Source organism: Phragmites australis, chromosome 4 (assembly GCF_958298935.1).
Source record: "Phragmites australis chromosome 4, lpPhrAust1.1, whole genome shotgun sequence".
Classification (NCBI taxonomy): domain Eukaryota; kingdom Viridiplantae; phylum Streptophyta; class Magnoliopsida; order Poales; family Poaceae; genus Phragmites; species Phragmites australis.
The window spans coordinates 1,942,257-1,965,650 of NC_084924.1; the positions used below are offsets into that span (position 1 = coordinate 1,942,257).

Here is a 23,394-nt window from a genome sequence, read left to right on the forward strand (position 1 = left end):
CCATCTAATCCATCCCGGGGCTCATCTAATAGTTCGGGGAAAGCCGGATGAAGCGCCAACTGGAAACGAGGGCACCTGCATGCAGCATGCGTGATTGTGTTTGAAAAAACAGGATCGCCACGCCGCGCCGCTCGCAACGCAACGCAACGCAACCACCAAACCGCCGGCGGCCGGCCTCTGCATTCAAACGGGCACGCACGAGACTCTGGCAGGCTGGCTGGCTTTATGAACGCATGCACGCAGAGGAGAGGACGGGCATGGCCATATGGCATGATGGCCGTAATAACTCGGCGGCGACGCGGAGCAACCACCGCAGTACTAGACTACTAGCACTAGCACTCCGCACCAGTGCAGGAAACCACGAGCGGACGGCAGCACATGAAGCCGAGCAGAGGGTGGGAACCGAGCTTGACGCGGTGCCGTGCGGCGAGCTCCGGTTACGGAGGTGAGAGGAGCCGTCGGCCCGGTAGGTGACTGGGCGTCGCGTGCGTGCGTGTGTGTGGGGTGCCTCCTGCGTGAGTCATCGCGGAGTCAGCGCCTGCGCGGCGACGACATCTGTTTTTGCGCGTGCGCAGCCGCTGCCCTGCCGCGGCGCGTGCCTCCCCAGTCGCACCGCACCGACCGCTTCAAATCGCGCACCGGGAGGAGGCGCCCGGCTCACTCGGCTCCTCTTCTCGCTCCTCAGTGCTCACCTCGCCCATCTCCTCTGCGGCTCACTCACTTCACACTCCCACGAAAAGCGAGGAGGAGGAGGAGGAGAAAGAGAGGGGAAGTACTAACAAACAGCTACTGCGAGTGCGATGGCGGCGCCGGCGCCGAAGCAGGAGGAGCTGCAGCCGCACGCGGTCAAGGACCAGCTGCCCGCCGTCTCCTACTGCCTCACCAGCCCTCCCCCATGGCGTACGTCCTCCCCCATCCCCTCCATTTCCTCCTGCATTTCCTTGCTCTGCTCCTGTCGCCGCCGTTGGCTGCGCGCATTGGTTCTGGGATCCCTCGGGTCTCTCTTCAACTGACGGCAATGCGATGCAGCGGAGGCCATCCTCCTCGGGTTCCAGCACTACCTCGTCATGCTCGGCACCACCGTCATCATCCCCACCGCGCTCGTCCCCCAGATGGGCGGCGGCAATGTACGCCCCTCAAATCTCTCTCTCTCTCTCTCTCTCTCTCTCTCTCTCTCTCTCTCTCTCTCTCTCTCTCTCTCTCGTTGTGTGACTGTGCTGCCGCCGGCGATGCGCCGAAGCCTGACGCGAAAGCTCGCTCCTTTCTCGGGCAGGAGGAGAAGGCGCGGGTGATCCAGACGCTGCTGTTCGTGGCCGGGATCAACACGCTCATGCAGAGCTTCCTAGGCACGCGCCTCCCCGCCGTCATCGGGGGCTCCTACACCTTCGTCGCGCCCACCATCTCCATCATTCTCGCCGGCCGCTACAACGGCATTGCCGATCCCCACGAGGTAGGTCGCCTTCTTCCCCGCGTGCTTCTGTTGCGTTTCTTTAACAGGTCTCTGTGCTGATGTGGTGGGCCTATGGCTGCAGAAATTCGTGCGCATCATGCGGGGGACGCAGGGCGCACTCATAGTGGCCTCCACCCTCCAAATCATCATGGGGTTCAGTGGCCTCTGGCGCATTGTCGTCAGGTTGGTCCCACTCTCACTCTCACTCTCCTCAGGTTTCAGGTTCCAAGTGTTTTGATGAATTGATCAGTATACCTTCTACGATCTATCTGTGACAATTCCAGTTTCTTGTAATAATCTTGCAGGCTGCTCAGCCCGCTGTCTGCGGCACCCCTGGTCGCGCTTGTTGGATTTGGGCTCTATGAACTAGGATTTCCAAGTGTAAGTCTTTATACATGTACATTATGTCCGCAGGTATTTTACAATGGGGAGGTAGCAACATTAATTTGCTCTACAGGTTGCCAAATGTGTAGAGATTGGTCTTCCACAGATTTTACTGCTGGTTGCTCTTTCTCAGGTATGATGCATCAGGATGGCTGTTGTGTGATTTAACTGTAACAGCTGCTGGATCCTTATGAACAATATGTATTTTTTTTCAGTACGTACCAAATCTGGTGCCCTTATTGGGGACTGCCTTTGAGCGCTTCGCCATCATAATGTCTGTTGCTGTTGTGTGGCTCTACGCGTTCTTCCTGACTGTTGGTGGCGCATATAAGAATGCTGCACCAAAAACCCAATTCCACTGCCGTACTGACCGAGCTGGGCTTGTTGGTGGCGCTCCATGGTAATACCTTGCATCTTTTTGCATGTTGCTTCCCCTACTGAAGAGCTTTATATGTTTGCATACTTATCTATTATAAATGGTACATTCTGCAAAGAGCCTGCTTGGGTACTGAATTGTTAGATTACTGATCTACAATTTGTAGGATAAGTGTACCTTATCCATTTCAATGGGGAGCACCAACCTTCGATGCTGGTGAAGTTTTTGCTATGATGGCAGCTTCTTTTGTTGCTCTTGTGGAGGTATATTATTCAGATAAATGTGTGATATTTACAGCTTTCTTATCCTAGACCGTATTGAATTCATCAAGCTAATAATACCTACTGCATGATGCAGTCTACCGGAGCATTTATTGCGGTTTCACGGTATGCCAGTGCAACACCATGTCCTCCTTCTGTCATGAGTCGTGGTATTGGTTGGCAGGTATCATCTAAATTCCTTCATTGGCAGTTAGTGTATCTGATAATTTGAATCACATGTCAGCATTTTACTGTCTAACCTAATTAATTTGTCTATGTACCATTCTAGGGAGTTGGTATTTTGTTGGGTGGCTTATTCGGAACAGCTAATGGATCCTCCGTATCTGTGTAAGTATATTCTAGATGGCTGCTGCAACTAGTGTTTATAGTGTGATCTGAATACTATTCAATATTGGTCTGAGATACTTTGCATTGTTCTGGAACAGCGAAAATGCTGGGCTACTCGGTTTGACACGCGTTGGTAGCAGACGTGTAGTGCAGATTTCTGCTGGATTTATGATCTTCTTCTCTATTCTTGGTAAGCCTCATGCTTTGATGTCATCATGTATTCAACTTTGGCCTTCATACTTTGTGTTAAGCAACAATCTTTAAGGCTGGAATCGTCGCAAAAAAAAAAAAAAAAAAAAATCTTTAAGGCTGGAAGGTGCACAAAAGTTTAAGTTCTAAAAGCGGGATGTTCCCCATGATCTAACCTATTGCGCATCTGTTTCCTGTAATGTTCTAGGTGAAGTTATTCACTCGTGCCTAACCATTGCAGGATAAATAAATAAAGCAGAACTTAGAATCAGTTCATCCCCAGAAGTTTGACTAAAATTAAACTAGGCCATGCTGTCACATGAATTATACTAGTGAAAGCTAGAGGCTGAGTAAAATGTCGTCTCATTTCCTTCAGTTTTGGAATTATTTAAGCTTGTTATCTGGACAATACAATTTAAACATTTCATACATGCTCCTGTCCTGCTCTTCTGACAATAATTATCAGCTGTATCTGATGGTAGTGGTTTTGTGCTGCCTTTGTAGGGAAATTTGGAGCTATTTTTGCATCAATTCCTGGCCCAATTATTGCAGCTATATATTGCCTTCTCTTTGCATATGTTGGTATGTAGCACGAAGCAAATTTTAAACAATGCATCTTTTTTTATGACAGTTGAATTATGATAAAAGCAATGCATTGATCCTGCACAAACAGGTATGGCGGGGGTTGGGTTCCTTCAGTTTTGCAACCTGAATAGCTTCCGAACAAAATTCATCCTGGGATTCTCTGTGTTTATGGGTCTGTCGGTGCCACAATATTTCAATGAATACACTTCCGTCGCAGGCTTTGGTCCAGTACACACGAATGCAAGATGGGTAAGATCAATTTCAAATCAAATTCCGGTCTTCTTACAATGAGGGCAACAAGTTGATACACTTATATAGTTCTATACTTCTATCAAATACTCATTTGGCATACTAGCTTGCACAATGAAGTTCGATATTGAGCATCATACTGTATAGACATCATGCATCTGTGATCTGTTATTCTGGTGCTATGCTTGATCCTTGTGTTTAATAGTTGAGTAACCAAACAGTACTTGGCAGTAGATGACTATTTTTACACTGTATAATACCAAAGCACCCTGGTATGTTCCGTCCCATAATCTTGGTGATGGCACTGTATAATACCAAAGCATCCTGGTATGTTCCGTCCCAAAATCTTGGTGATGTCACTCAATCTGCAAGTTCTATAATAAGTGTTGTCTGTTCACGCGCAAAAAAGAAAAAGGAAAAAAATAAAGAGTGTTGTCATCAGTAAAGAGTGTTGTCATCAGTGAAGTACCCTAGTAGGTGTTAGAAGTTCTCTGCTGACTGCTGTTTAACTTTGCGCATGTTTGAGTTTCGCCTTCTAGTAATTTAAGTGCTTTGATATGCTGAAGAGCTGCAAAATCAACTAATGGTTCTCGTCTGCTCATGTCCAGTTCAATGATATGATCAACGTGGTATTCTCGTCGAAAGCATTTGTCGGAGGTGCTGTAGCTTATTTGCTGGACAACACCCTGCACAGGCATGATGGCACCGCGAGGAAGGACCGGGGGCACCATTTCTGGGACAGGTTCAGGTCCTTCAAGACAGACCCGCGCAGTGAGGAGTTCTACTCCCTCCCATTCAACCTCAACAAGTTCTTCCCATCTTTCTGATTCACTGTTTGTAACAAAAAGTGTGTGTGGGTGGGGGGGGGGGTAACATTGTAAGATTAGTTATAGGCCTATTGGTGAAGTGATTTTGGCAATGCCACGTTGTTGTTTCTCCTAATGTTTTGTACCTCTGAGCTCTGAATCTTGTAGAGCTCAATGCAAACTATTCTGAAGGGATGGAGAAATGCATCAGTATTTTTGGATGTAAATTGGGTTGGATTGAGTTAGATCAATTAAGTAAAAATGCCTAGCTTCTACCTTAGTTGTGATTCTGATTTTGATTTTAACTATATTGCTGATGCTCCTGCTATCTGGGAAACTTCTTTTTCTTCAGAGGGATCAGCTAGCTTGCTAAAAAAATAATTCATGTATCGGATCATCAGAGAGCGATGGTACAAGCTGCACATACGATATGGTAATAGAATGAACTCTTAAACATGACAATGCCCAAAGAAAAAGAACAAAAGTGAAACTAATGCAGTTGTTTTGCCTTGTCGCCAGATTTTAGGTGCCCAGCTGTTGGCGTAATTAGGTGTTGCAATTTGCAGTTTCAGATGGTTTCTGCAAAAAAATTCATGTCGCTCTTTAGATCAGAAAAAAAAATCACAACTTTTCAGCACACATTGCGCGTGCTACCAAGATGCAAAGAAGGCGCGGTATGAACCCACACAGTCACATGCCACGGTCATAGTCAAATGCAACTGCTCAAATCTACCCCAAACTTCTACGGCTGTTGAACTGTTAACGAAGCATCGCACTGTTTATATGAAAGTATTTTTTAACATAAATCCACACATATAATTTTCATATAATAAAACTAAATATTTTAAAAGTTATTAATAGTCAAAGTTTGGGGTATAAAAAGCCAGACCATTTCAAACTCTTTGAAACAGAATAATAAAAATACAAAAAATGGTGAGTAGCACATGATTGAGTCGCCCGCACGACCTCGTCAAGTACCAACGACTAACATGCAAATATTTTTTAAAAAGAGTAGAAAGTGCAAACTAACATGCAAACATGTGGGGATTATTTCTCTCTTTTTACCGATTACGAAAGCGTGAATTAAACATGGTGTTTATACGAGAACGTTGTTTATTCCGTACTCCACTTCAGGCGCAGAGATCTGGCGTGTTCAAAACCAAACCCTTTTTTTCAAAAAAAAAAACTTTTCGAAACCCGTCAAACAACAAACTAAATTCAAATTCAAATTCAAATTCTGTGATGGGACCCTCAGTTATTCCTCAATTATTTAACTTTTAGCCCCTCAATAATTAATTAATTGTTTCCCCTCCCTGCCGCGCTGTTCGCCCACGTCTCCGCTCGTTTCGTTTCGGTTTTCTTCCTCTCTCTCTCTCTCATCAAGACATCATCGTCGCCACCTCCTCTCCGTCTCCATCGCCTTCGGCCTCCGCCTCCAACAAATCCATCCACCCGCGAATCCACTCGAATCCGAGGTACGCACGCGCAACTCGCTGCGATTCTCCCCCATTTCGCGACCCGATCGATTCGCGCGGCGCGCATCACCGTTTTTTCTCCTCCGTCTTGAGTGGATCTTGGCCCGCGTGCGTGGTGCAGGATCAGCGGCGGCGGCGGTGGTCGGCGGGCCATGGCGCACCGGTTGGACAACGAATACGACTACCTCTTTAAGATCGTGCTCATCGGCGATTCTGGCGTCGGCAAGTCCAACATCCTCTCCCGATTCACCCGCAACGAGTTCTGCCTCGAGTCCAAGTCCACCATCGGCGTCGAATTCGCCACTCGCACCCTCCAGGTGAAGCCACTGCATCCCTACCCTTCAATCTCTTGATGTGGAGTCAAGGGATTTCGCGCGGCCATTGCCTTCGATGCGTTTTGGTTGCGTTGGATGCTCGTATCTGTTTTCATCTGAGGCGTTTGTTCCCGCTTGGAGCCATGGAGACAGACATTTAGGATGATAATTAAATCATTTGTGGTTGACGGTGCCCTTGGAATGATTGTGAGAATGTAGTGGACTCTGCGCGGTACGAGTTTCAGCAATAGATCAGATCTGTATTTTTTTCTTGTGTTGCCACAGCAACGCTAAATTTCAATTTCCATGAGTGGTTTTAATTGATCAGTGGGAGTTAACATTGGTATGGATAGTTGTGTTTCATTCATTCATAGAAGAAAACCATGAATTATAGTTGGGAGGTATGGATAGGGCTTAAATTTAAACTGCAGACAACAGCAAGCTGGTTGCCATGCAGTACTGGCTGCTTTGTCCAATTTTTTATTCTTACTGCAGTTTAAGCTCTAACTTAGTGATCATACAAGTGGTCATATGATGAATTTTGACATAAAGATTTGCCTTCAACATTTTTCGCCTAAGCTAGTGAACTGGTAGTACTGCTATCAAGTGAATATTGTCTGAATTGAGGATGCTGAGTTTAACATCGCAACAATTCGAACCACCACCACCACCATATGGACATTTAAGTTATGTTTAGTTGCATGCGTGTTGCTGACATGTCCTTTCAATTTGTATGTTTCTCTGCTTTTCTGTTTAAACTCCATCCAATAAGCATGCATATTTTGTTGCAGTGCTCTTTTGTTTTGTCTGTCTCAGAAGCATATGTAGCTGTTATCCACTTTTTATTTGGTTTATATGTCTCATTATCCAATGACAAGTCAAAGCATGCACTTGTTCGTTCATTACCTTTTACTGTTTAAAGATATAATAGTGTGAAGTTATTTTTAAGTCTTGTATCCAAGTTTACTGATTTGATTTTAATCCCAATGGAACAAATGTTTACAAACTGGTGGCTAAATGTATTTCTGCCAGATTTTATTTTCAAGTTCACACACATTGTTGGCACCTTTACAAAGCATACAATAGCATTGTGTTTATCATCGGGTGATTATGAAGTTATCAAATGTGAAACTATCAACTTTACTAAATGGTAACAAATTGGTTTATTCAACCTGGTATGAAAATGAGCAAATTGCTGCGAGCATACAAGTGTATGGATCTTGGCCAGGAATATTTCAGAACATGGTACTATCTGCTAGAATGGGTATCCTGAGTTCATGATTGTGACTAGTGATTGTAGTGAAAGACAAACAACAACAACAACAAAGCCTTTCAGTCCCAAACAAGTTGGGATAGGCTAGAGATGAAACCCATAAGATCTTGCAAGTCTAGTCATGGCTCTGGCACGTGGATAACTAACTTCCACGCACCTCTGTCCATGGCTAGTTCTTTGGTGATATTCCAGTCTTTCAGACCCCTCTTTACAGACTCCTCCCATGTCAAGTTTGGTCTACCTCGACCTCTTTTGACATTATCCGCACGCTTTATTCTTCCGCTATGTACAGGCGCTTCTGAGGGCCTGCGTTGTATATGCTCAAACCATCTCAAACGATGTTGGACAAGCTTCTCTTCAATTGGTGCTACACCAACTCTATCACGTATGTCATCATTCCGAACCCGATCCTTTCTTGTGTGGCCACACATCCATCTCAGTATGCGCATCTCCGCTACACTCAACCGTTGGACATGTTGCCTTTTAGTTGGCCAACATTCTGCGCCATACAACATCGCAGGTCTAATTGCCATCCTATAGAACCTGCTTTTTAGCTTCTGTGGTACTCTCTTGTCGCAGAGGACGCCGGAAGCTTGGCGCCACTTCATCCATCCGGCTTTGATTCGATGGCTCACATCTTCATCAATTTCACCATCCTTCTGCAGTATCGACCCCAAATATCGAAAGGTATCCTTCTGAGGTATCACCTGCCCGTCAAGGCAAACCTCATCCTCCTCGTGCCTAGTAGTACTAAAATCGCACCTCATGTACTCAGTTTTAGTTCTACTAAGCCTAAAACCCTTCGACTCCAAGGTCTGTCTCCACAGCTCCAACTTTCCATTTACCCCCGTCCGACTATCGTCGACTAGCACCACATCATCTGCAAAGAGCATACACCATGGGATATCACCTTGTATATCCCTTGTGACCTCATCCATCACCAAAGCAAAAAGATAAGGGCTCAAGGCTGACCCTTGGTGCAGACATATTCTAATTGGAAAATCATTGGTGTCACCATCGCTTGTCCGAACACTTGTCACAACATTATCTTACATATCCTTGATAAGGGTAATATACTTTGTTGGGACTTTGTGCTTCTCCAAGGCTCACCACATAACATTCCGCGGTATCTTATCGTACGCCTTCTCTAAGTCAATGAACACTATATGCAAGTCCTTCTTTTGCTCCCTGTATCTCTCCATAAGTTGTCGTACCAAGAAGATAGCTTCCATGGTCGACCTCCCAGGCATGAAACCAAACTGATTTTTGGTCACGCTTGTCATTCTTCGTAAGCGGTGTTCAATGACTCTCTCCCATAGCTTCATCGTATGGCTCATCAGCTTAATCCCACGGTAATTAGTACAACTTTGAATATCCCCCTTATTCTTGAAGATTGGTACTAATATACTCCGCCTCCATTCTTCGGGCATCTTGTTTGCCCAAAAAATGAGGTTGAAAAGCTTAGTTAGCCATACAATTGCTATGTCTCCAAGGCATCTCCACACCTCAATAGGGATACCATCAAGGCACATTGCCTTGCCTCCTTTCATCCTTTTTAAAGCCTCCTTGACCTTAAACTCCTGAATCCTTCGTACAAAACGCCTGTTGGCATCATCAAAGGAGTCGTCCAGCTCAATGGAAGAGCTCTCACCTCCTCCATTGAACAGCTGGTCGAAGTACTCTCGCCATCTATTCTTAATCTCATCTTCCTTCACCAGAAGTCGATCTGTCCCATCCTTGATGCATTTGACTTGGTTGACATCCCTCGTCTTCCTCTCACGGATTTTGGCCATCTTATAGATGTCCCTTTCCCCTTCCTTCGTGTTTAACCGCTGGTAGAGGTCCTCATACGCCCAACCTCTTGCTTCACTCACTGCTCGCTTTGCGGTCTTCTTCGCCACCTTGTACTTCTCTACGTTGTCAACACTCCTGTCCAAGTGTAGGCGTTTGAAACATTCTTTCTTCTCCTTGATAGCCTTCTGGACATCCTCGTTCCACCACCAGGTATCTTTCGCTTCGCTTCTACTTCCCCTCGTCACCCCAAACTCCTCGGAAGCCACCTTCCAAATGCAAGTCGTCATCTTTATCCACATATTGTTTGCATCACCTCCTTCCTCCCAAGAGCCCTCCTTAATTACCCTCTCCTTGAAAGCTTGAGCCGCTTCCCCCCTGAGCTTCCACCACTTCGTTCTAGCGACTTTAGCGCGCTTATCCCGCTGGACACGTATCCGGAAGCGAAAGTCAGCCACCAAAAACTTATGTTGAGGGACAACACTCTCTCCAGATATCACCTTACAATCTAGGCAAGCACGCCTGTCTTCTCTTCTCGAGAGGACGAAATCGATCTGGCTAGAGTGTTGGCCACTACTAAAAGTCACTAGATGGGATTCCCTTTTTTTAAAGAGGGTGTTAGCTACGATCATGTCGTAGGCTAGAGCAAAGCTTAAGACATCCTCTCCTTCTTGATTCCTGCTTCCATAACCAAAGCCCCCATGCACCCCCTCGAAACCTGTGTTAGATGTACCCACGTGGCCATTGAGGTCACCTCCTATGAAGAGCTTCTCGCCAATAGGTACACTCCTAACCATGTCCTCCAGGCCTTCCCAGAACTCCCTCTTGGTGCTCTCATTGTGGCCTACTTGAGGGGCATACGCGCTGATAACATTGAGAACTAAGTCCCCAACGACCAGCTTGACCAGGATAATCCGGTCCCCTTGCCTCTCGACGTCTACCACTCCATACTTGAGGCTCTTGTCGATCAAGATGTCTACTCCATTTTTATTTGTAGTTGTCCCCGTGTACCACAGCTTGAAGCCGGTATCCTCCACCTCCTTCGCCTTCTGTCCTTTCCATTTGGTTTCTTGGACGCATAGGATATTAACCCGTCTCCTCACCGCTGTATCAACTAACTCCCGTAGCTTACCCGTCAGGGACTCTACGTTCCAGCTACCTAAGCGGATCCTACTTGGCTCGGCTAGCTTCCTTACCCTTCGCACTCGTCGAGTCAAATGCGAAGACTCTTGCTCATTTTTCACTACACCCGGGCGCCGATGTAGCGCGCCACTAAGGATGCGACGACCCGATCCTTGCCCACTTATCACCGTATCCAGATCAAGATACGGCGCGCCACCAAGGGGGTGACGGCCCGGCCCTTGCTCATTTAACACCACATCCGGGTTCCAATGTGGCGCGTCGCTAAGAGGGTTACACCCCAACGATTGTAGTGAAAGACATTAGTTTTTTTAATAAAAAAACTAAGTTTCTGGGATCAGAAACTAAGTTGTTTCTGGGATCAGCATTATCATTCTGTTACTTTTTCTGATTGCTTTTGGAACCACATTACAGATAGAAGGTAAGACCATCAAAGCTCAGATATGGGATACTGCTGGGCAAGAGAGGTACCGTGCAATCACAAGTGCTTACTACAGGGGAGCTGTCGGTGCACTTTTAGTGTATGACATCACAAAGAAGCAGACGTTTGAAAACATCCTGAGGTGGCTTCGTGAACTCCGCGACCATGCGGACTCCAACATTGTCATTATGATGGTTGGTAACAAATCTGACCTTAACCACCTGAGGTCGGTTCCAGAGGAAGATGGTCAGGCATTAGCAGAGAAGGAAGGCTTATCCTTCCTTGAGACCTCAGCACTTGAAGCTCTTAACGTTGAGAAGGCATTTCAGACTATCCTCTCTGATATCCATCAGATCATAAGCAAAAAGGCACTTGCTGCCCAAGAGGCAGCAGGCAGTGGACCTCCGATTCAGGGAACCACCATTAATGTTACCGATGCATCTGCGAACACGAGGAGAGGGTGCTGTTCTTCCTAGGTGCAAACAAAGAACTGGCGATGCTGCAAAAGGAGAACTCTGGTGGGGTTGTAATCATAATTCATACTGCTGCAAAGAAATTTCCCTTTCAGGTAGATATCATGTGTAGTTGCAAAATTTTGGTAGAGACCACCGTTTGGCAGACTTACTACAGTTTCAGAGCAATGTCGTGTTTTCATTCAGTATGCTTATCCTAATATGGTGTTAATTATTGGAAAAGAAAAATCAGATGTTTCTTGTCTTTCTACTTGAGAATGTGTATTATCCAACATTTCTGATTTGTGTTAGGAACTAAAAGCATATCCATCCCATATTTCCACGCCTTGTTCTTCCAAGCTGCACAGCTCATCTATTCTTCATGGTTTTTGCTCCTTGGTGGTCCTATTTGTTCACTCTCTTTTTGCTTGAACTACACTACTGCGTGTGATCTCCCTTCTCACTTGAACCATACTTCAGTTAGTTCGTGAATTGTGATTCATAGTTGTTCCATTCTGGCAGAATCAATTCTCCGATTTAGCATATATATATACTTCTTTTCAATTGCACTGTTAAACTGCATCTTCGCTGTCAGTAGCGACCATGCATCACTCGCGCTACGTACCATAACATGCTTTCAAACTTTAGATCTATTCATATCTGGCTTTATATCCTTATATCATTCTCATCTGATTCATTTCACGATAATTTATCCCTTTCGAGCGACAAATTATGCAGATGCCCGGTCTTTCAGAAATCAACTTGATAATATCAGAAAATTCGAACATTGTTATCTTTAGAACCTTAAAAGATAAGGCTGGCCAGTGTCAGTTCCCTGTGAACTGTGAGTATACCCCTTGTTTCTGCCTTTGTAAGGACCTTACATCACTCTCTCGGCTGATTCATTTCGTGCCAACTTTTCGTTTTCTGGGAAGACAGCATAAATTATGCAGATGCCCAGTCTTTCAGGAACCAACTTGGCAATATCAGCAAGTTTGAACAGCATCATCTGAAGAACCTTCAAAGATAAGGCTGGGCCAGTGTTAGTTTGTGATTATACCCCTTGTGGTCTTGTGACCTCAGTTTGTTGGGAAGGACATGTTCTATTCACACAAAATGTCAGGTCCATCTTTTCAGCCATGGACACCGACACAGATGCTCGCAGAAACAATGATAGCAAATGATGAAATCGTGCAGGTCTGTCAACTGCGGAGTCACCTCCATACAACAGATTCTCGACGACGCAACGTTTGCCGAATTTTGTTCTGTTCCCATGCCAAGAATGTGTACAGTTATTGACCTGCTTTCTTCACACTTTTTGCAGGCCAAAGCAGCTCTAGAAACCTCGGCTCAGCTTTCGCTCGTTCGATCCAAATACACTACATCTCTCCAGGTCCAGTGGCAGGCAGGCTTTGGCTTTGATCGTGATCTATTGTGCAGGTGACTATTATTCATGTGTTTTTAATTGTATGTTCATCTGTTCCTTTTCTTCTTTTCCGATGCTGAATCTTCTCAGGATTCTACATTTTGTTGTGTGCTCCTGCATAGTTGATTCTCGGCTGAGCTGGGCGAGCAGAGGCTAAAAATGCTTTGAGAAAACAAAGAAGCATCGCTGTACACTAGCACAGCTTTGGAAGATAAACGTGCCGATTAACCGGACCCAACTTACCCTTGATGATGGATTGAGGTCAGGCGCACTTTGAAGAAGCGAGTGCGTGTTTGATACAAGAGCAAAACGTAACTCTTTACTGGCTACTACAAAACCCCAAATGGTCCTATCATGAATTGCAAGAGCAATAAGGTTACCTTGTTTTCAATTACAAGCATGACGCACAAGCGCACACACATGCCACTCCGTATCCACACCACACTTATGCGCCCACCAATGCGCCCTCTATACATACGTATAGATAAAATCATTGAAAGCACTCACGTGTGTATAAATAATGAATACCGAAATTTAAAATTCCGTGACTATAGTCGTACCATTACGTCTTCACCACCCATCAAAAGATAGTTCCTGCTAATTTGGCTCTCCATCTGTTACATTCGGATGCTTTGTACTTATCCTATTAAGTAGATTTGTGAAGGAACCACCTTACCTGTCATGGAAAAGAATGTACATTCCACGATCTCATATGCTTGTCCTCATCAGAATTAGACTAGACCCAGCTGAAATTCACTATGACCAGGCTACTAAAAAAATCCACTTGTGGCTAGGATGCAATCTAGCACTAAATAAATAATTAAATAGTTAGTGTGCCAATTCCTCTCTAGATGCAGATCTAATCTAACCAGTGTAGGCTATGCATTGACCTGGAGATTACCCACTAAACTTGGAGCTAATCATTTAGCTGCCATCATGAGATTTTGGTTGGGAAATTCCTTGCTCCACAACCAGAGACACACAAGTGAAATGACCACTGACGGTTCTAAGAAGACATCAGCAATAATATAGTTCTATAATTCTATTTAATTTTAGGGCACATGTCGACTAGCATTTCGGATTGCGCCAGCGAGCGACACGTGGATCGTCACCTCTATCCAGTGATGCGCCCCTCACTAACGTCGGCTTTGCATTTGCAGGATGGTCAAAGCCTGATAGGTTCACACAATCTACAGAAAGCACAATGCCGATATGGTATCATTTTCAACACGCCGAATTGACAGTAGTTTGGAGTGTTGGATGACGCTCATGTATAATGGGAGAGCACGTCCACTGTGGATAGATTGATACAACTGATCTTCCTGCTCCCACAAAGCGTGGACCTGCCAATCGAAAGTTTTCGATGTAGCTTAGCCAAAGAGACGTTCTACGCACGAGCAATTCAGTTACAAACAGTCACTGACAGGTAGTCTCTACCAATGGCGCGATTTCAGCTGGACCTGCATACAAGTGACCGGTCCTGAAGGTCTTGCAAAACAAAAAAAAGTTTGTGCCCGGCCGGAGCTGCTTCAGGTGGCTGAAAGCCTGCATTAGGGTAGCAGTAGTAGCACCCACTAACTGAAATTCCGGCTCCATTTGTTTCATGTGCTTAAATTAGTTAGTTGGAGACAGTGGCTAAAGCAAAGCTGAAGTGGAGGCAGCAAAGTGTGGAGTCCATCCATCCATCCATCTTGTTTGTTGGCAATGCAATACAACGCTGACGTACGTTTGTTGGCAATGCAATTGCATGTATTGTAACCGGTTCAGAATTTTTTTTCTCGAACATACAGGAGGATTGTGTGTCTTTGTATTAAAGAAGAAAGAAGTAACGGGCATTACAACATATATAACGAGAACGAATACCACTCACAAAATAGCATGGGACAAACACAAAACATGAATCAGGCTTAAAGCCTGCAAACTACTCGACTTCTCGCGACATCGAAAGAGCTCTGGGTTTGCTTTGATAGTGCTAGGTGTGCTCTAGCAACTGTGATAGCCTCGTGGCACCTGCCAAGCACCACAACTTTGCTTCCTCTCTTGTGAAGCGAAGCACGACGGCTACTCCGGACTGCCCACCTGAACACATAATCGTTGCACTGTTTTCATATAGCCCAGGCCACTAGCATGCTGAGGGAGTTCATGCCCTTGCGCATGCTGTTGCTGACGCCTGTTGTAGCCCGTTGCCACCAATCGATGAAGATGTTGTCTTGAGGCCGAGGCGTGTGGTCTTGAAGGCCAATATCCGTGAACACAGTGTGCCAAACTTGACGTGCGAAGAAGCATCTCGTTAGCAGGTGTTGTGCTGTTTCCGCCTCCTGGTCACATAGCTAATAATACCTACTCTCAGATAAAGAATTTGTAACATAAAAGTGCTCAACTCTTCCAAAGGCAGCGTCATGGCGCGAAACAAGTGTTACCCTCGAAATACAGCCGGTAGACTGAGCACGCCATATATGTCCCGGTAGATATCAGCCTCCAGGCATGAGCATCAGGCACACCTTGTTCAAGGGTACTGGTTCAGATTTTATTCCCTCTTTAATGCAACCATGTAGTTCTCCTGCGTGTCTGACAGTTTGCAAATTGTTAGGCAAGTTTGATGGAAGTAGTTTCTGCTAAGAGTTATGTTAGATGGGGCAAGTAGCGATTAACTGAACTTGAAGTAAATAGTTTGGAAGATTTATGTGCAGTAGAGGTGACAAGACACAGTTCAGAATTGGAGTATAATTTGTGAAAGGATTATCTCGGTTTAAATATGTAAGTGATTAGCTGCAAACGCAATTGACAGATCCATGGCACGTCAAATTATCATCTGCTCTTGATGAGAATTGCTGTGCTCCACTACTGCTCGGTGCTCCTTTCCAATCAATCTTGGTTCCTCCATGTTGCCTAGCACTCTAGCTACCTTTCTTTTCGGTCGACAAACTGTACTGGAGCAATCACATCCATGATCCAAGTTTGACTGGATTTGAAAGTTCAAACACTGATGACCACTCGTATGCTTACTGCTTACATAACCAATTCTTCGTTAATTCTTACGAATTGCTGCATTCTTCTGTGTTGTAATTTGTAAACATGGTAGTCTGTCAAAAACAAAAGAATTGGCAGAATCAAACTTCCCCCATAGTACTAACTAAAAACTGTGTTTTATTTACAAACATATGTCCACTTGCAGTTGTAGGACCAGAATAAGGATACTGTTTTTGCAGAAATAGAATGCCTTTCTACCCATAGCCTTCATGATTAAAGAGATTCAAGGGGCAAAAGAAGTGGCATATCATAAAGAGGAGGAAAAGTAATACCGGATGACAACTCAAACGGGAAAAACATAGGAGGCAAAAACCTATAATGGAGTATGGCAATATGGCACAGTTGTTGCTTACAGTTACTACTGCTACTTCGTATCACTTTTCAATAATGTTGCTATATATTTTGTATCAACCGAAACCAGTTACTATTATATTTCTAGGGAAAAAATTGGTACAAGATCACCCATTTACTTAGAATCACTTTTATGCTAATGATTACAGCCATTACAAAATCTCTTGGTCAGATCAATGCCATCCGCTTATAATATTCAGGTGGCATTGGCTACCTAGGAGATATATTCAGGAATAAGAATGTGTTGATTAAAATGCACTATCACTTCTGGTTGACCCCTCATGTTATATAGCCTTCTAGATTTGCCCACTAACACAATATAATAATTAGCTCTGAAACTAGGCTTCTTTACCAAAGCCAAGAAAATTGACCAAACACAATGAATTTGAAGCCCGACTGAAACTCAGCCCCGCTTGAGCACACAAATGAACTAAGAGCGAGAAGTTACCGATTTGCTTCTCTAGATCTAGCTTTTTCGGAAGCTAGCTTCTAAGTCTAACAATTAAAGTTGAAGCTTGACCAAACAAATCTCGTTTAAATCTCGGTCACATATGCTACAAGATTTGCAAAAGACTATACCAGATAAATCTCATTTAACTACTCGAACTAGTTTCTGAGAAGGATGACAGTGAAGTTTCGAGAAGGAGTAAGAGACAAAAAATAATAAAATTCTTTAGTGATAATTTCGCTGTGTACCTTATAGATGACACTCACAAGTCGATTTCAAAAGCATATGTATCTCTAGATGCAAACTACTAGAAGGAGTTTGTTCGGAGCGAGATAGATTCTATTCTCACCAACAGGATTTGGGAAGTCATAGATCGACCTTATGGTTATAAACCTGTAGATTGTAAGTGGGTATTCAAGAAGAAACTTAGGTCTGATGTTACTATAAAGAAGTATAAGACTTGACTTGTGGTCAAGGGTTATACCCAAAAAGAAGACGATGATTTCTTTGATACATATTTGCCTGTCACTCGACTGACCACGATAAGAGTACTACTTTTCTTGGTTGCCTCACATGGCCTTATTGTTCATCATATGAACGTTAAAACAACTTTTTTTAATGGAGAGTTGTATGAGAAAATATATATGGATCAGTCTGATGAGTTTGTAGTAGAGGGTTAGGAGGACAAGGTATGTAAGTAGCTGAAATCTTTATATGGCATCAAACAAGCCCCTAAGCAATGATATGAGAAGTTCGATAGAACATTAACATATGCAGGCTTTGTTATTAATGAAGCTGATATATGTGTGTATTATCGCCATAGTGGGGGTGAAGGAGTTATTTTGTGCCCGTATGTTGATAACATCTTAATTTTTGGAATAAATCTTGATGTGATTAATGATGTCAAATTATATATGTTTAGAAATTTTGATATGAAAGATCTGAGAGAGGCTGATGTAATCTTAAATATTAAGTTGATTAGAGGTGAGAATGGAATTACACCTTCGTAATTCTATTATATAGAAAAGATCTTGAGCCACTTTGGCTACATGAATAGCAAGATCGCTCAAACACCTTATGATCCTAACTTAATACTTCAAAAGAATAAAAGAATTGCTAGGGATCAACTAAGATACTCCCAGATAATCGTATCACTCATATATCTAGCTAGTATTACAAGGTCTGACATCTCATTCGCTATGAGTAAATTGATCTGGTTTACTTCTAACCTGGGTGATGATCATGGGCATGCGCTTGATCAAGTCATGCGCTACTCGCTTGGTACTATAAATTTTGGACTTCACTATACCGGGTACTTATCTGTACTGGAGTGTTATAATGATTCAAATTGGATATCTGATATTGATGAGATCAAGGCTACAAGTAGATTTGTATTCACTCTTGACGGTGTTGTTGTTTCATGAAAGTCTAGCAAACAGATCATATTGACGAGGTCAAACATAGAAGCAAAACTCACAGTGTTAGATACATCCACTATTGAGGAAGAATGGCTACATGAGCTCTTGATGAATTTGCCAGTGGTCGATAAACCGATACCGGTTATCCTTATGAACTGTGATAACCAAACGGTTATTATCAAATGAACAGTTCTAAGGACAATATGAGATCCTCAAGACATATAAAGAGAGGATTGAAATCTGTTAGAAAGTTGAGAAACTCTAGAATGATAGTGTTGGATTATACCCAAACGGCTAAAAACCTGGCAGATCAATTTACAAAGGGACTATCACGAAATGTGATAGATATTGCATCGAAAGAGATGTGTATGAGGCCCATGTGAGTTATACAGTAGTGCTAACCTAACCTACGTGATCAAAGATCTTGTGAATTAGGATCTGGGAAGAAGAAGTTATTGGTTAACTGAAGGAGAGTACCACACAACCCACTTGAGTAAAGATGCAAGACTCTCGAAATATGTAACGCAGGTTGGCTATTGTCTTAATGTATTCTGATAGCTTTAATTAGCGAAGATGCTAACCTACAGGGTATTCTTAAAAGAACATACCTATATGAGCCTGATTGTTTATCTTAATTTATGAGACTTAGGTGATCTCTAATAAACTCATAAAGATGCTGTCGGAGAGTGAACTCCTGTCGCAGGGATCCCGAGAGACCCCTTTTTAGAGATTCGGCCGGGGGGATGATCCTGAAAAAACTTGTTTGGGAAATAAGCGGGAACGGAAATAAATGCGATGGCTGGCGGGAGACGATCACCCTAATGCAAGAAAAAGTGGGTACGCCGGGTTTTAGACAGGTTCGGGCCGCACGGAGGCGTAACACCCTACTCCTGTATGAACACTATATTTATCCTTGAAGGGAATTCTTCAAGGAGGTCACTGGTTCTAAGGGGAGAGCTGTTTACAAAGAGCTTGAGGCTCTTATGTTCTAGCTTAACTTGAGCTGGTTCGAGTGTCTGTCGATCTATCTTTGGCCTGGTTCGTCGGAGATTGTTGGTTGTCTGGTGGTCGAAGGCCTTTTTTTCTCCTTGCTTTTAGTGTTCTCCATCCTTTCCTTTTATAGGCGCGCCGACCTCAACATATCCTGAATGGGAAAGAGGGGACACGAATGCCAAGGTGCCACGGAGAAAGGCGTAATCATTTCATTTTGGCGAAGTGACAGGGGCGGTAGAGAAATGCGGCGCGCATTCGACCACCAGCCGCTGCGGAAGCCTCGGGGCGCCCTAAAAGGGGCCCACCGGTCAGCCTCAGAGGTGCCCAGTGCGCCCACCCTGTCTTGTTCTTCTGCCAGGGCAGGGTGGCAGGCGGAGTGCTTCGATTCTGGCAACGTTATCCCGAGGCACCTGGATAAAACGGGACGGGACCCGTGCATTTAATGGACCCACGGCCCCTGCTAGTGCATGGCAGGGTCTGACACTGGGGCGTGGGCAGCTGAGAATGTCAGGATGTCAGGATGTCAGACCGCGCGTGCCTATTAAATGCGGCATTGGGCCTTTGACTGGATGACACCCTGACGACGGGACCCTTCGGGTCGTTGAATGATCTTGCGCGAACCTTCGGGGCACCGAGTCCTCGGGGGCTGCCACGTGCAGCCCCGAACACTCTCTCCCGAGTACTGCGGTGGGACCTTCGGGGCACCGAGTCCTCGGGGGCTGCCACGTGCAGCCCCGAGCACTCTCTCCCGAGCACTTCGGTGGGACCTTCGGGGCACCGAGTCCTCGGGGGCTGCCACGTGCAGCCCCGAGCACTCTCTCCCGAGCACTTTGGTGGGACCTTCGGGGCACCGAGTCCTCGGGGGCTGCCACGTGCAGCCCCGAGCACTCTCTCCCGAGCACTTTGGTGGGACCTTCGGGGCACCGAGTCCTCGGGGGCTGCCACGTGCAGCCCCGAGCACTCTCTCCCGAGCACTTTGGTGGGGCCTTCGGGGCACCGGGTCCTCGGGGGCTGCCACGTGCAGCCCCGAGCACTCTCTCCCGAGCACTTCGGTGGGACCTTCGGGGCACCGAGTCCTCGGGGTGCTGCCACGTGCAGCCCCGAGCACTCTCTCCCGAGCACTTTGGTCTTAGTATTTGGACCCTGCAGATCATCGGGGAACTAGGGTGCTCGGGAACCAGAGGCGGCGGCCCCGAGCACCTTCTCCCGGGACTTAGCTTTTTCTTACCTCGCAGGGTGGTGACATGTGGTGGATAGCCGGCCTGGCCTCGGGACTTAGGGACCTCTGGTTCTGAATACACCGACAGATGCCATGGAGTGCGACTTATATGCTCCACCAGCGGTAACCTACTGACAGCTAAGTATCAGTTATGACTTTAAGTGAAACTTGCTTGAACAAGACTTGCAATTCAAAGCTTAGTCCATTGTCCAAGTTATGAATGAGTGTAGTTTGATGTTCTAGGTGGACATTTAACTTAACAGTTTCCACTGAAATACTGGTATATCAAACAGTATTGAGAAAAAAATAAATTTTTGTAGGACTTTGAGACCTGATGGGGGATTGTTAGAATATATGGGCTTAGCCCATTATATTAATATAGTTTCAAATAAATCTCAAAGGCCCAACTATATGAGAGAGATGTATTTCTTTAGTCTTACCTTACTAGTGGATGTAGATATATACCAACTTAAAAGTGTTTTTCTCCTCTACACACTTAGCATGTGTGGATAAAAGGACTAGAAGAGCACAAGTGCACACTCGCTCGTCGAGCCAGACCGTGGCTGGGGCGAGGGTGCACGGCACCTACGTGAATGGTTCGTCGAAATCGGATCCAGTTGCTTGAGCAGGTCCGGCTTCCTTTCGTGGTTTTATTACTTTTTGCTGCGTGGGCATGAAAGTGCATCTAGCCCCTATGTGTGGTTTTGGTAATTAATGATAATACCTATGGACTAACAATGGTGTTGAGTTTGTTAGTAGATTGTTCCATAGGTGATGCATGGATGAGATATGCATGAGCTTTAAGTGAATGGGGAGAATGAAAATGCATCAAGATGAATGAGCTCAAAGTGATGCTCGGGTAAGTGATGACAATGCCTATGGACTAACAATCATATTGAGAATTGCTATTAGGTTATTCCATAGGAGATGCATAAATGATGAAGCATGGATTCTTTGAGAAATGCCATGAGTTCAAATGATTGCATCAAAAGTCATTGAGATTTTAGTGATGCTCATAAGAAGAAGAAGAAGCTCAATAAGATTAGCAATAAGCTTGAAGGCTAAGTTACTTGTGGAGATCAAGTAACTAAAGGTATGCTTGTCAATAGAGTTTTATAGACTAACCCGTGTGCTATGTGTTTAAGAATGAGTGGGGTTAGGTTCTATATGAAGATTGACAATATGCTTGAAGGCTAATAAGTTACTTGTGGAGATCAAGTAACTTAAGGTATAAATGTTGTCATTTAAGTTTTATGGACTAACCCATGTACTTTGTGCTTGAGAGTGAGTTGGGGTTAGGATTCATAAAAAGGCATAAGTTGAATTGAAATCATATATACCAAGAGTGAAGAACAAGAGTGGACTCCATATATGAAAAAGTGAATTCCTTAAAGATGTCGAATACAAAGTGGTTTTCTATGGCAAGACGGTGAAGGGCAAGCAAGACTCGGCTGCGATGGACCATCCGTGGTGAAGGGCAAGCAAATGGCTTGGCGCCGAAGGACCAAGGCGGTGGTGAAGAGCGAGTGAAGGCTTTGCGCCGATGGACCGTGCGAGGCCATGGGAAGCTATGGATGATTCACATCAATCATATGAAGGATCAAGAAGAGATGGAGTGAAGAATATATGGAAGTTGGCAACCCTCAAAGTTTGAAAGAAAAAGAAGCGGTACTTGAAAGTTTTCAAATGCTCAAAGTGGTTCAAATGAGTTTTATCTTTGAATTTGAGTATAGGTATGCCGCACTATTAAGAGGGATGCAATGTGAGCTAATTGTCGTGTCTCAGTGCTCAAGAGTTCCCAACCAAACCCAAAGTGAGAGTTTATTGTTAAGAGTACAGAGCGGAAAGTGTGAAAGTGTCCAAAATAGGTTTTGGAGTGTTCCTAATTTGATCCTTTGTGTTTTAGGTCATGAATTCAGTTGGGATGTGTAGCCCTCTGAATAAGCTTTCCATAGAGTCCAAAATCGTCGAAATCGGACTCCGGAATCAAAAGTTATCGCCGTTTTTCGGAGGTCAGCTGTGCTGTACTCGGAGACTCCGGTGAAGACCGGATTCTCTGGTACCTGGAGTGGCCGGAGACTCCGGTGTAGGCCGGATATTCCGGTAAGTTCCAGAAAAGAGCCCAACGGCTAGTTTTTTGAAGTGGGCTATTTATACCCCACTCACCCCATCCTTTGGGGCTGCTGGAAGGGGCACGAAAGAACACATTTTTAGAGCCAAAAGAACCTCTCCCACTCCATTCTAGTGTGTGATTTGAGAAGAAAAGTGAGTTGGGTTGAGAGATTGGAAGATTGAGTGCAAGTGAGCTAAATCCATTCTTGAGCACTTGAGTTCTTGATAAGAAGTTCTCGAAGCGTTTGTTACTCTTGGAGGTGAAGCCTCCTAGCCGGCTAGGTGTCGCCGGTGAGCTCCCGTGCTTGTGGTGAGCCGCGGAAAGTTTGTGAAGGTCGATCTCGCCTCCGGAAGGAAAGAGATCAAGTTAGTGGAAACCGAGCTCAAGTGTGACCGAGCTTGGAGAGGAAAGCGGTTGAAAGAGACCCGGCTCGTTGGAGCTTCCTCAACGGAGACGTGGGATTCACGATGGTGAATCTGAACTTCAGGAAACAATTCTTTGCGTCTCCTATCTTGTTTCCTTACTTTTATGTTCTTACTCAAATCTTTGTGCATATTGCTCGATCTACTTGTTTGTGTGTATTTGAGTGTAGGTTCTTCGTGAATCTACTTGGAATCATCTCCGGGAACACACGACATCACTTGGTTTGAGCTAGAACTCTCTACTCATTTATTTCATTCAGTTTCGGGCTCAGTTCTGTACAGAACCCGGAGAATCCGGCCTTTACCGGAGTTTCCGGACCTGTACACACCAGAGTATCCGGACTACACCGGAGTCTCCGGTGAACAGTAATTTCAGGCATATAAACAGTGTTTTCAGCCTTTTTCAATTTAAGTTTTATTGCATATCTCTTGCTAGAATTGAGTAATTTTTGTCACCTTAG

At 44.8% G+C, this 23,394-nt stretch overlaps 2 protein-coding genes across 2 annotated transcripts; both read left to right on the forward strand.

Annotated features, from left to right (window-relative positions):
* Window positions 1-526: 526 nt before the first annotated feature.
* Window positions 527-4,955, forward strand: LOC133915114 (nucleobase-ascorbate transporter 6-like). Its single transcript, XM_062358137.1, has 14 exons — window positions 527-900; window positions 1,030-1,127; window positions 1,274-1,450; window positions 1,533-1,633; window positions 1,756-1,831; window positions 1,908-1,967; window positions 2,050-2,234; window positions 2,377-2,473; window positions 2,568-2,654; window positions 2,760-2,818; window positions 2,917-3,008; window positions 3,512-3,589; window positions 3,681-3,841; window positions 4,450-4,955. Exons 1-14 carry the CDS (start codon window positions 801-803, stop codon window positions 4,666-4,668), a joined length of 1,590 nt encoding a protein of 529 aa, XP_062214121.1. The 5' UTR covers window positions 527-800; the 3' UTR covers window positions 4,669-4,955.
* Window positions 4,956-5,962: 1,007 nt separating this feature from the next.
* Window positions 5,963-11,856, forward strand: LOC133915115 (ras-related protein RABA2b-like). Its single transcript, XM_062358138.1, has 3 exons — window positions 5,963-6,122; window positions 6,244-6,439; window positions 11,055-11,856. Exons 2-3 carry the CDS (start codon window positions 6,275-6,277, stop codon window positions 11,535-11,537), a joined length of 648 nt encoding a protein of 215 aa, XP_062214122.1. The 5' UTR covers window positions 5,963-6,122; window positions 6,244-6,274; the 3' UTR covers window positions 11,538-11,856.
* Window positions 11,857-23,394: the final 11,538 nt, after the last annotated feature.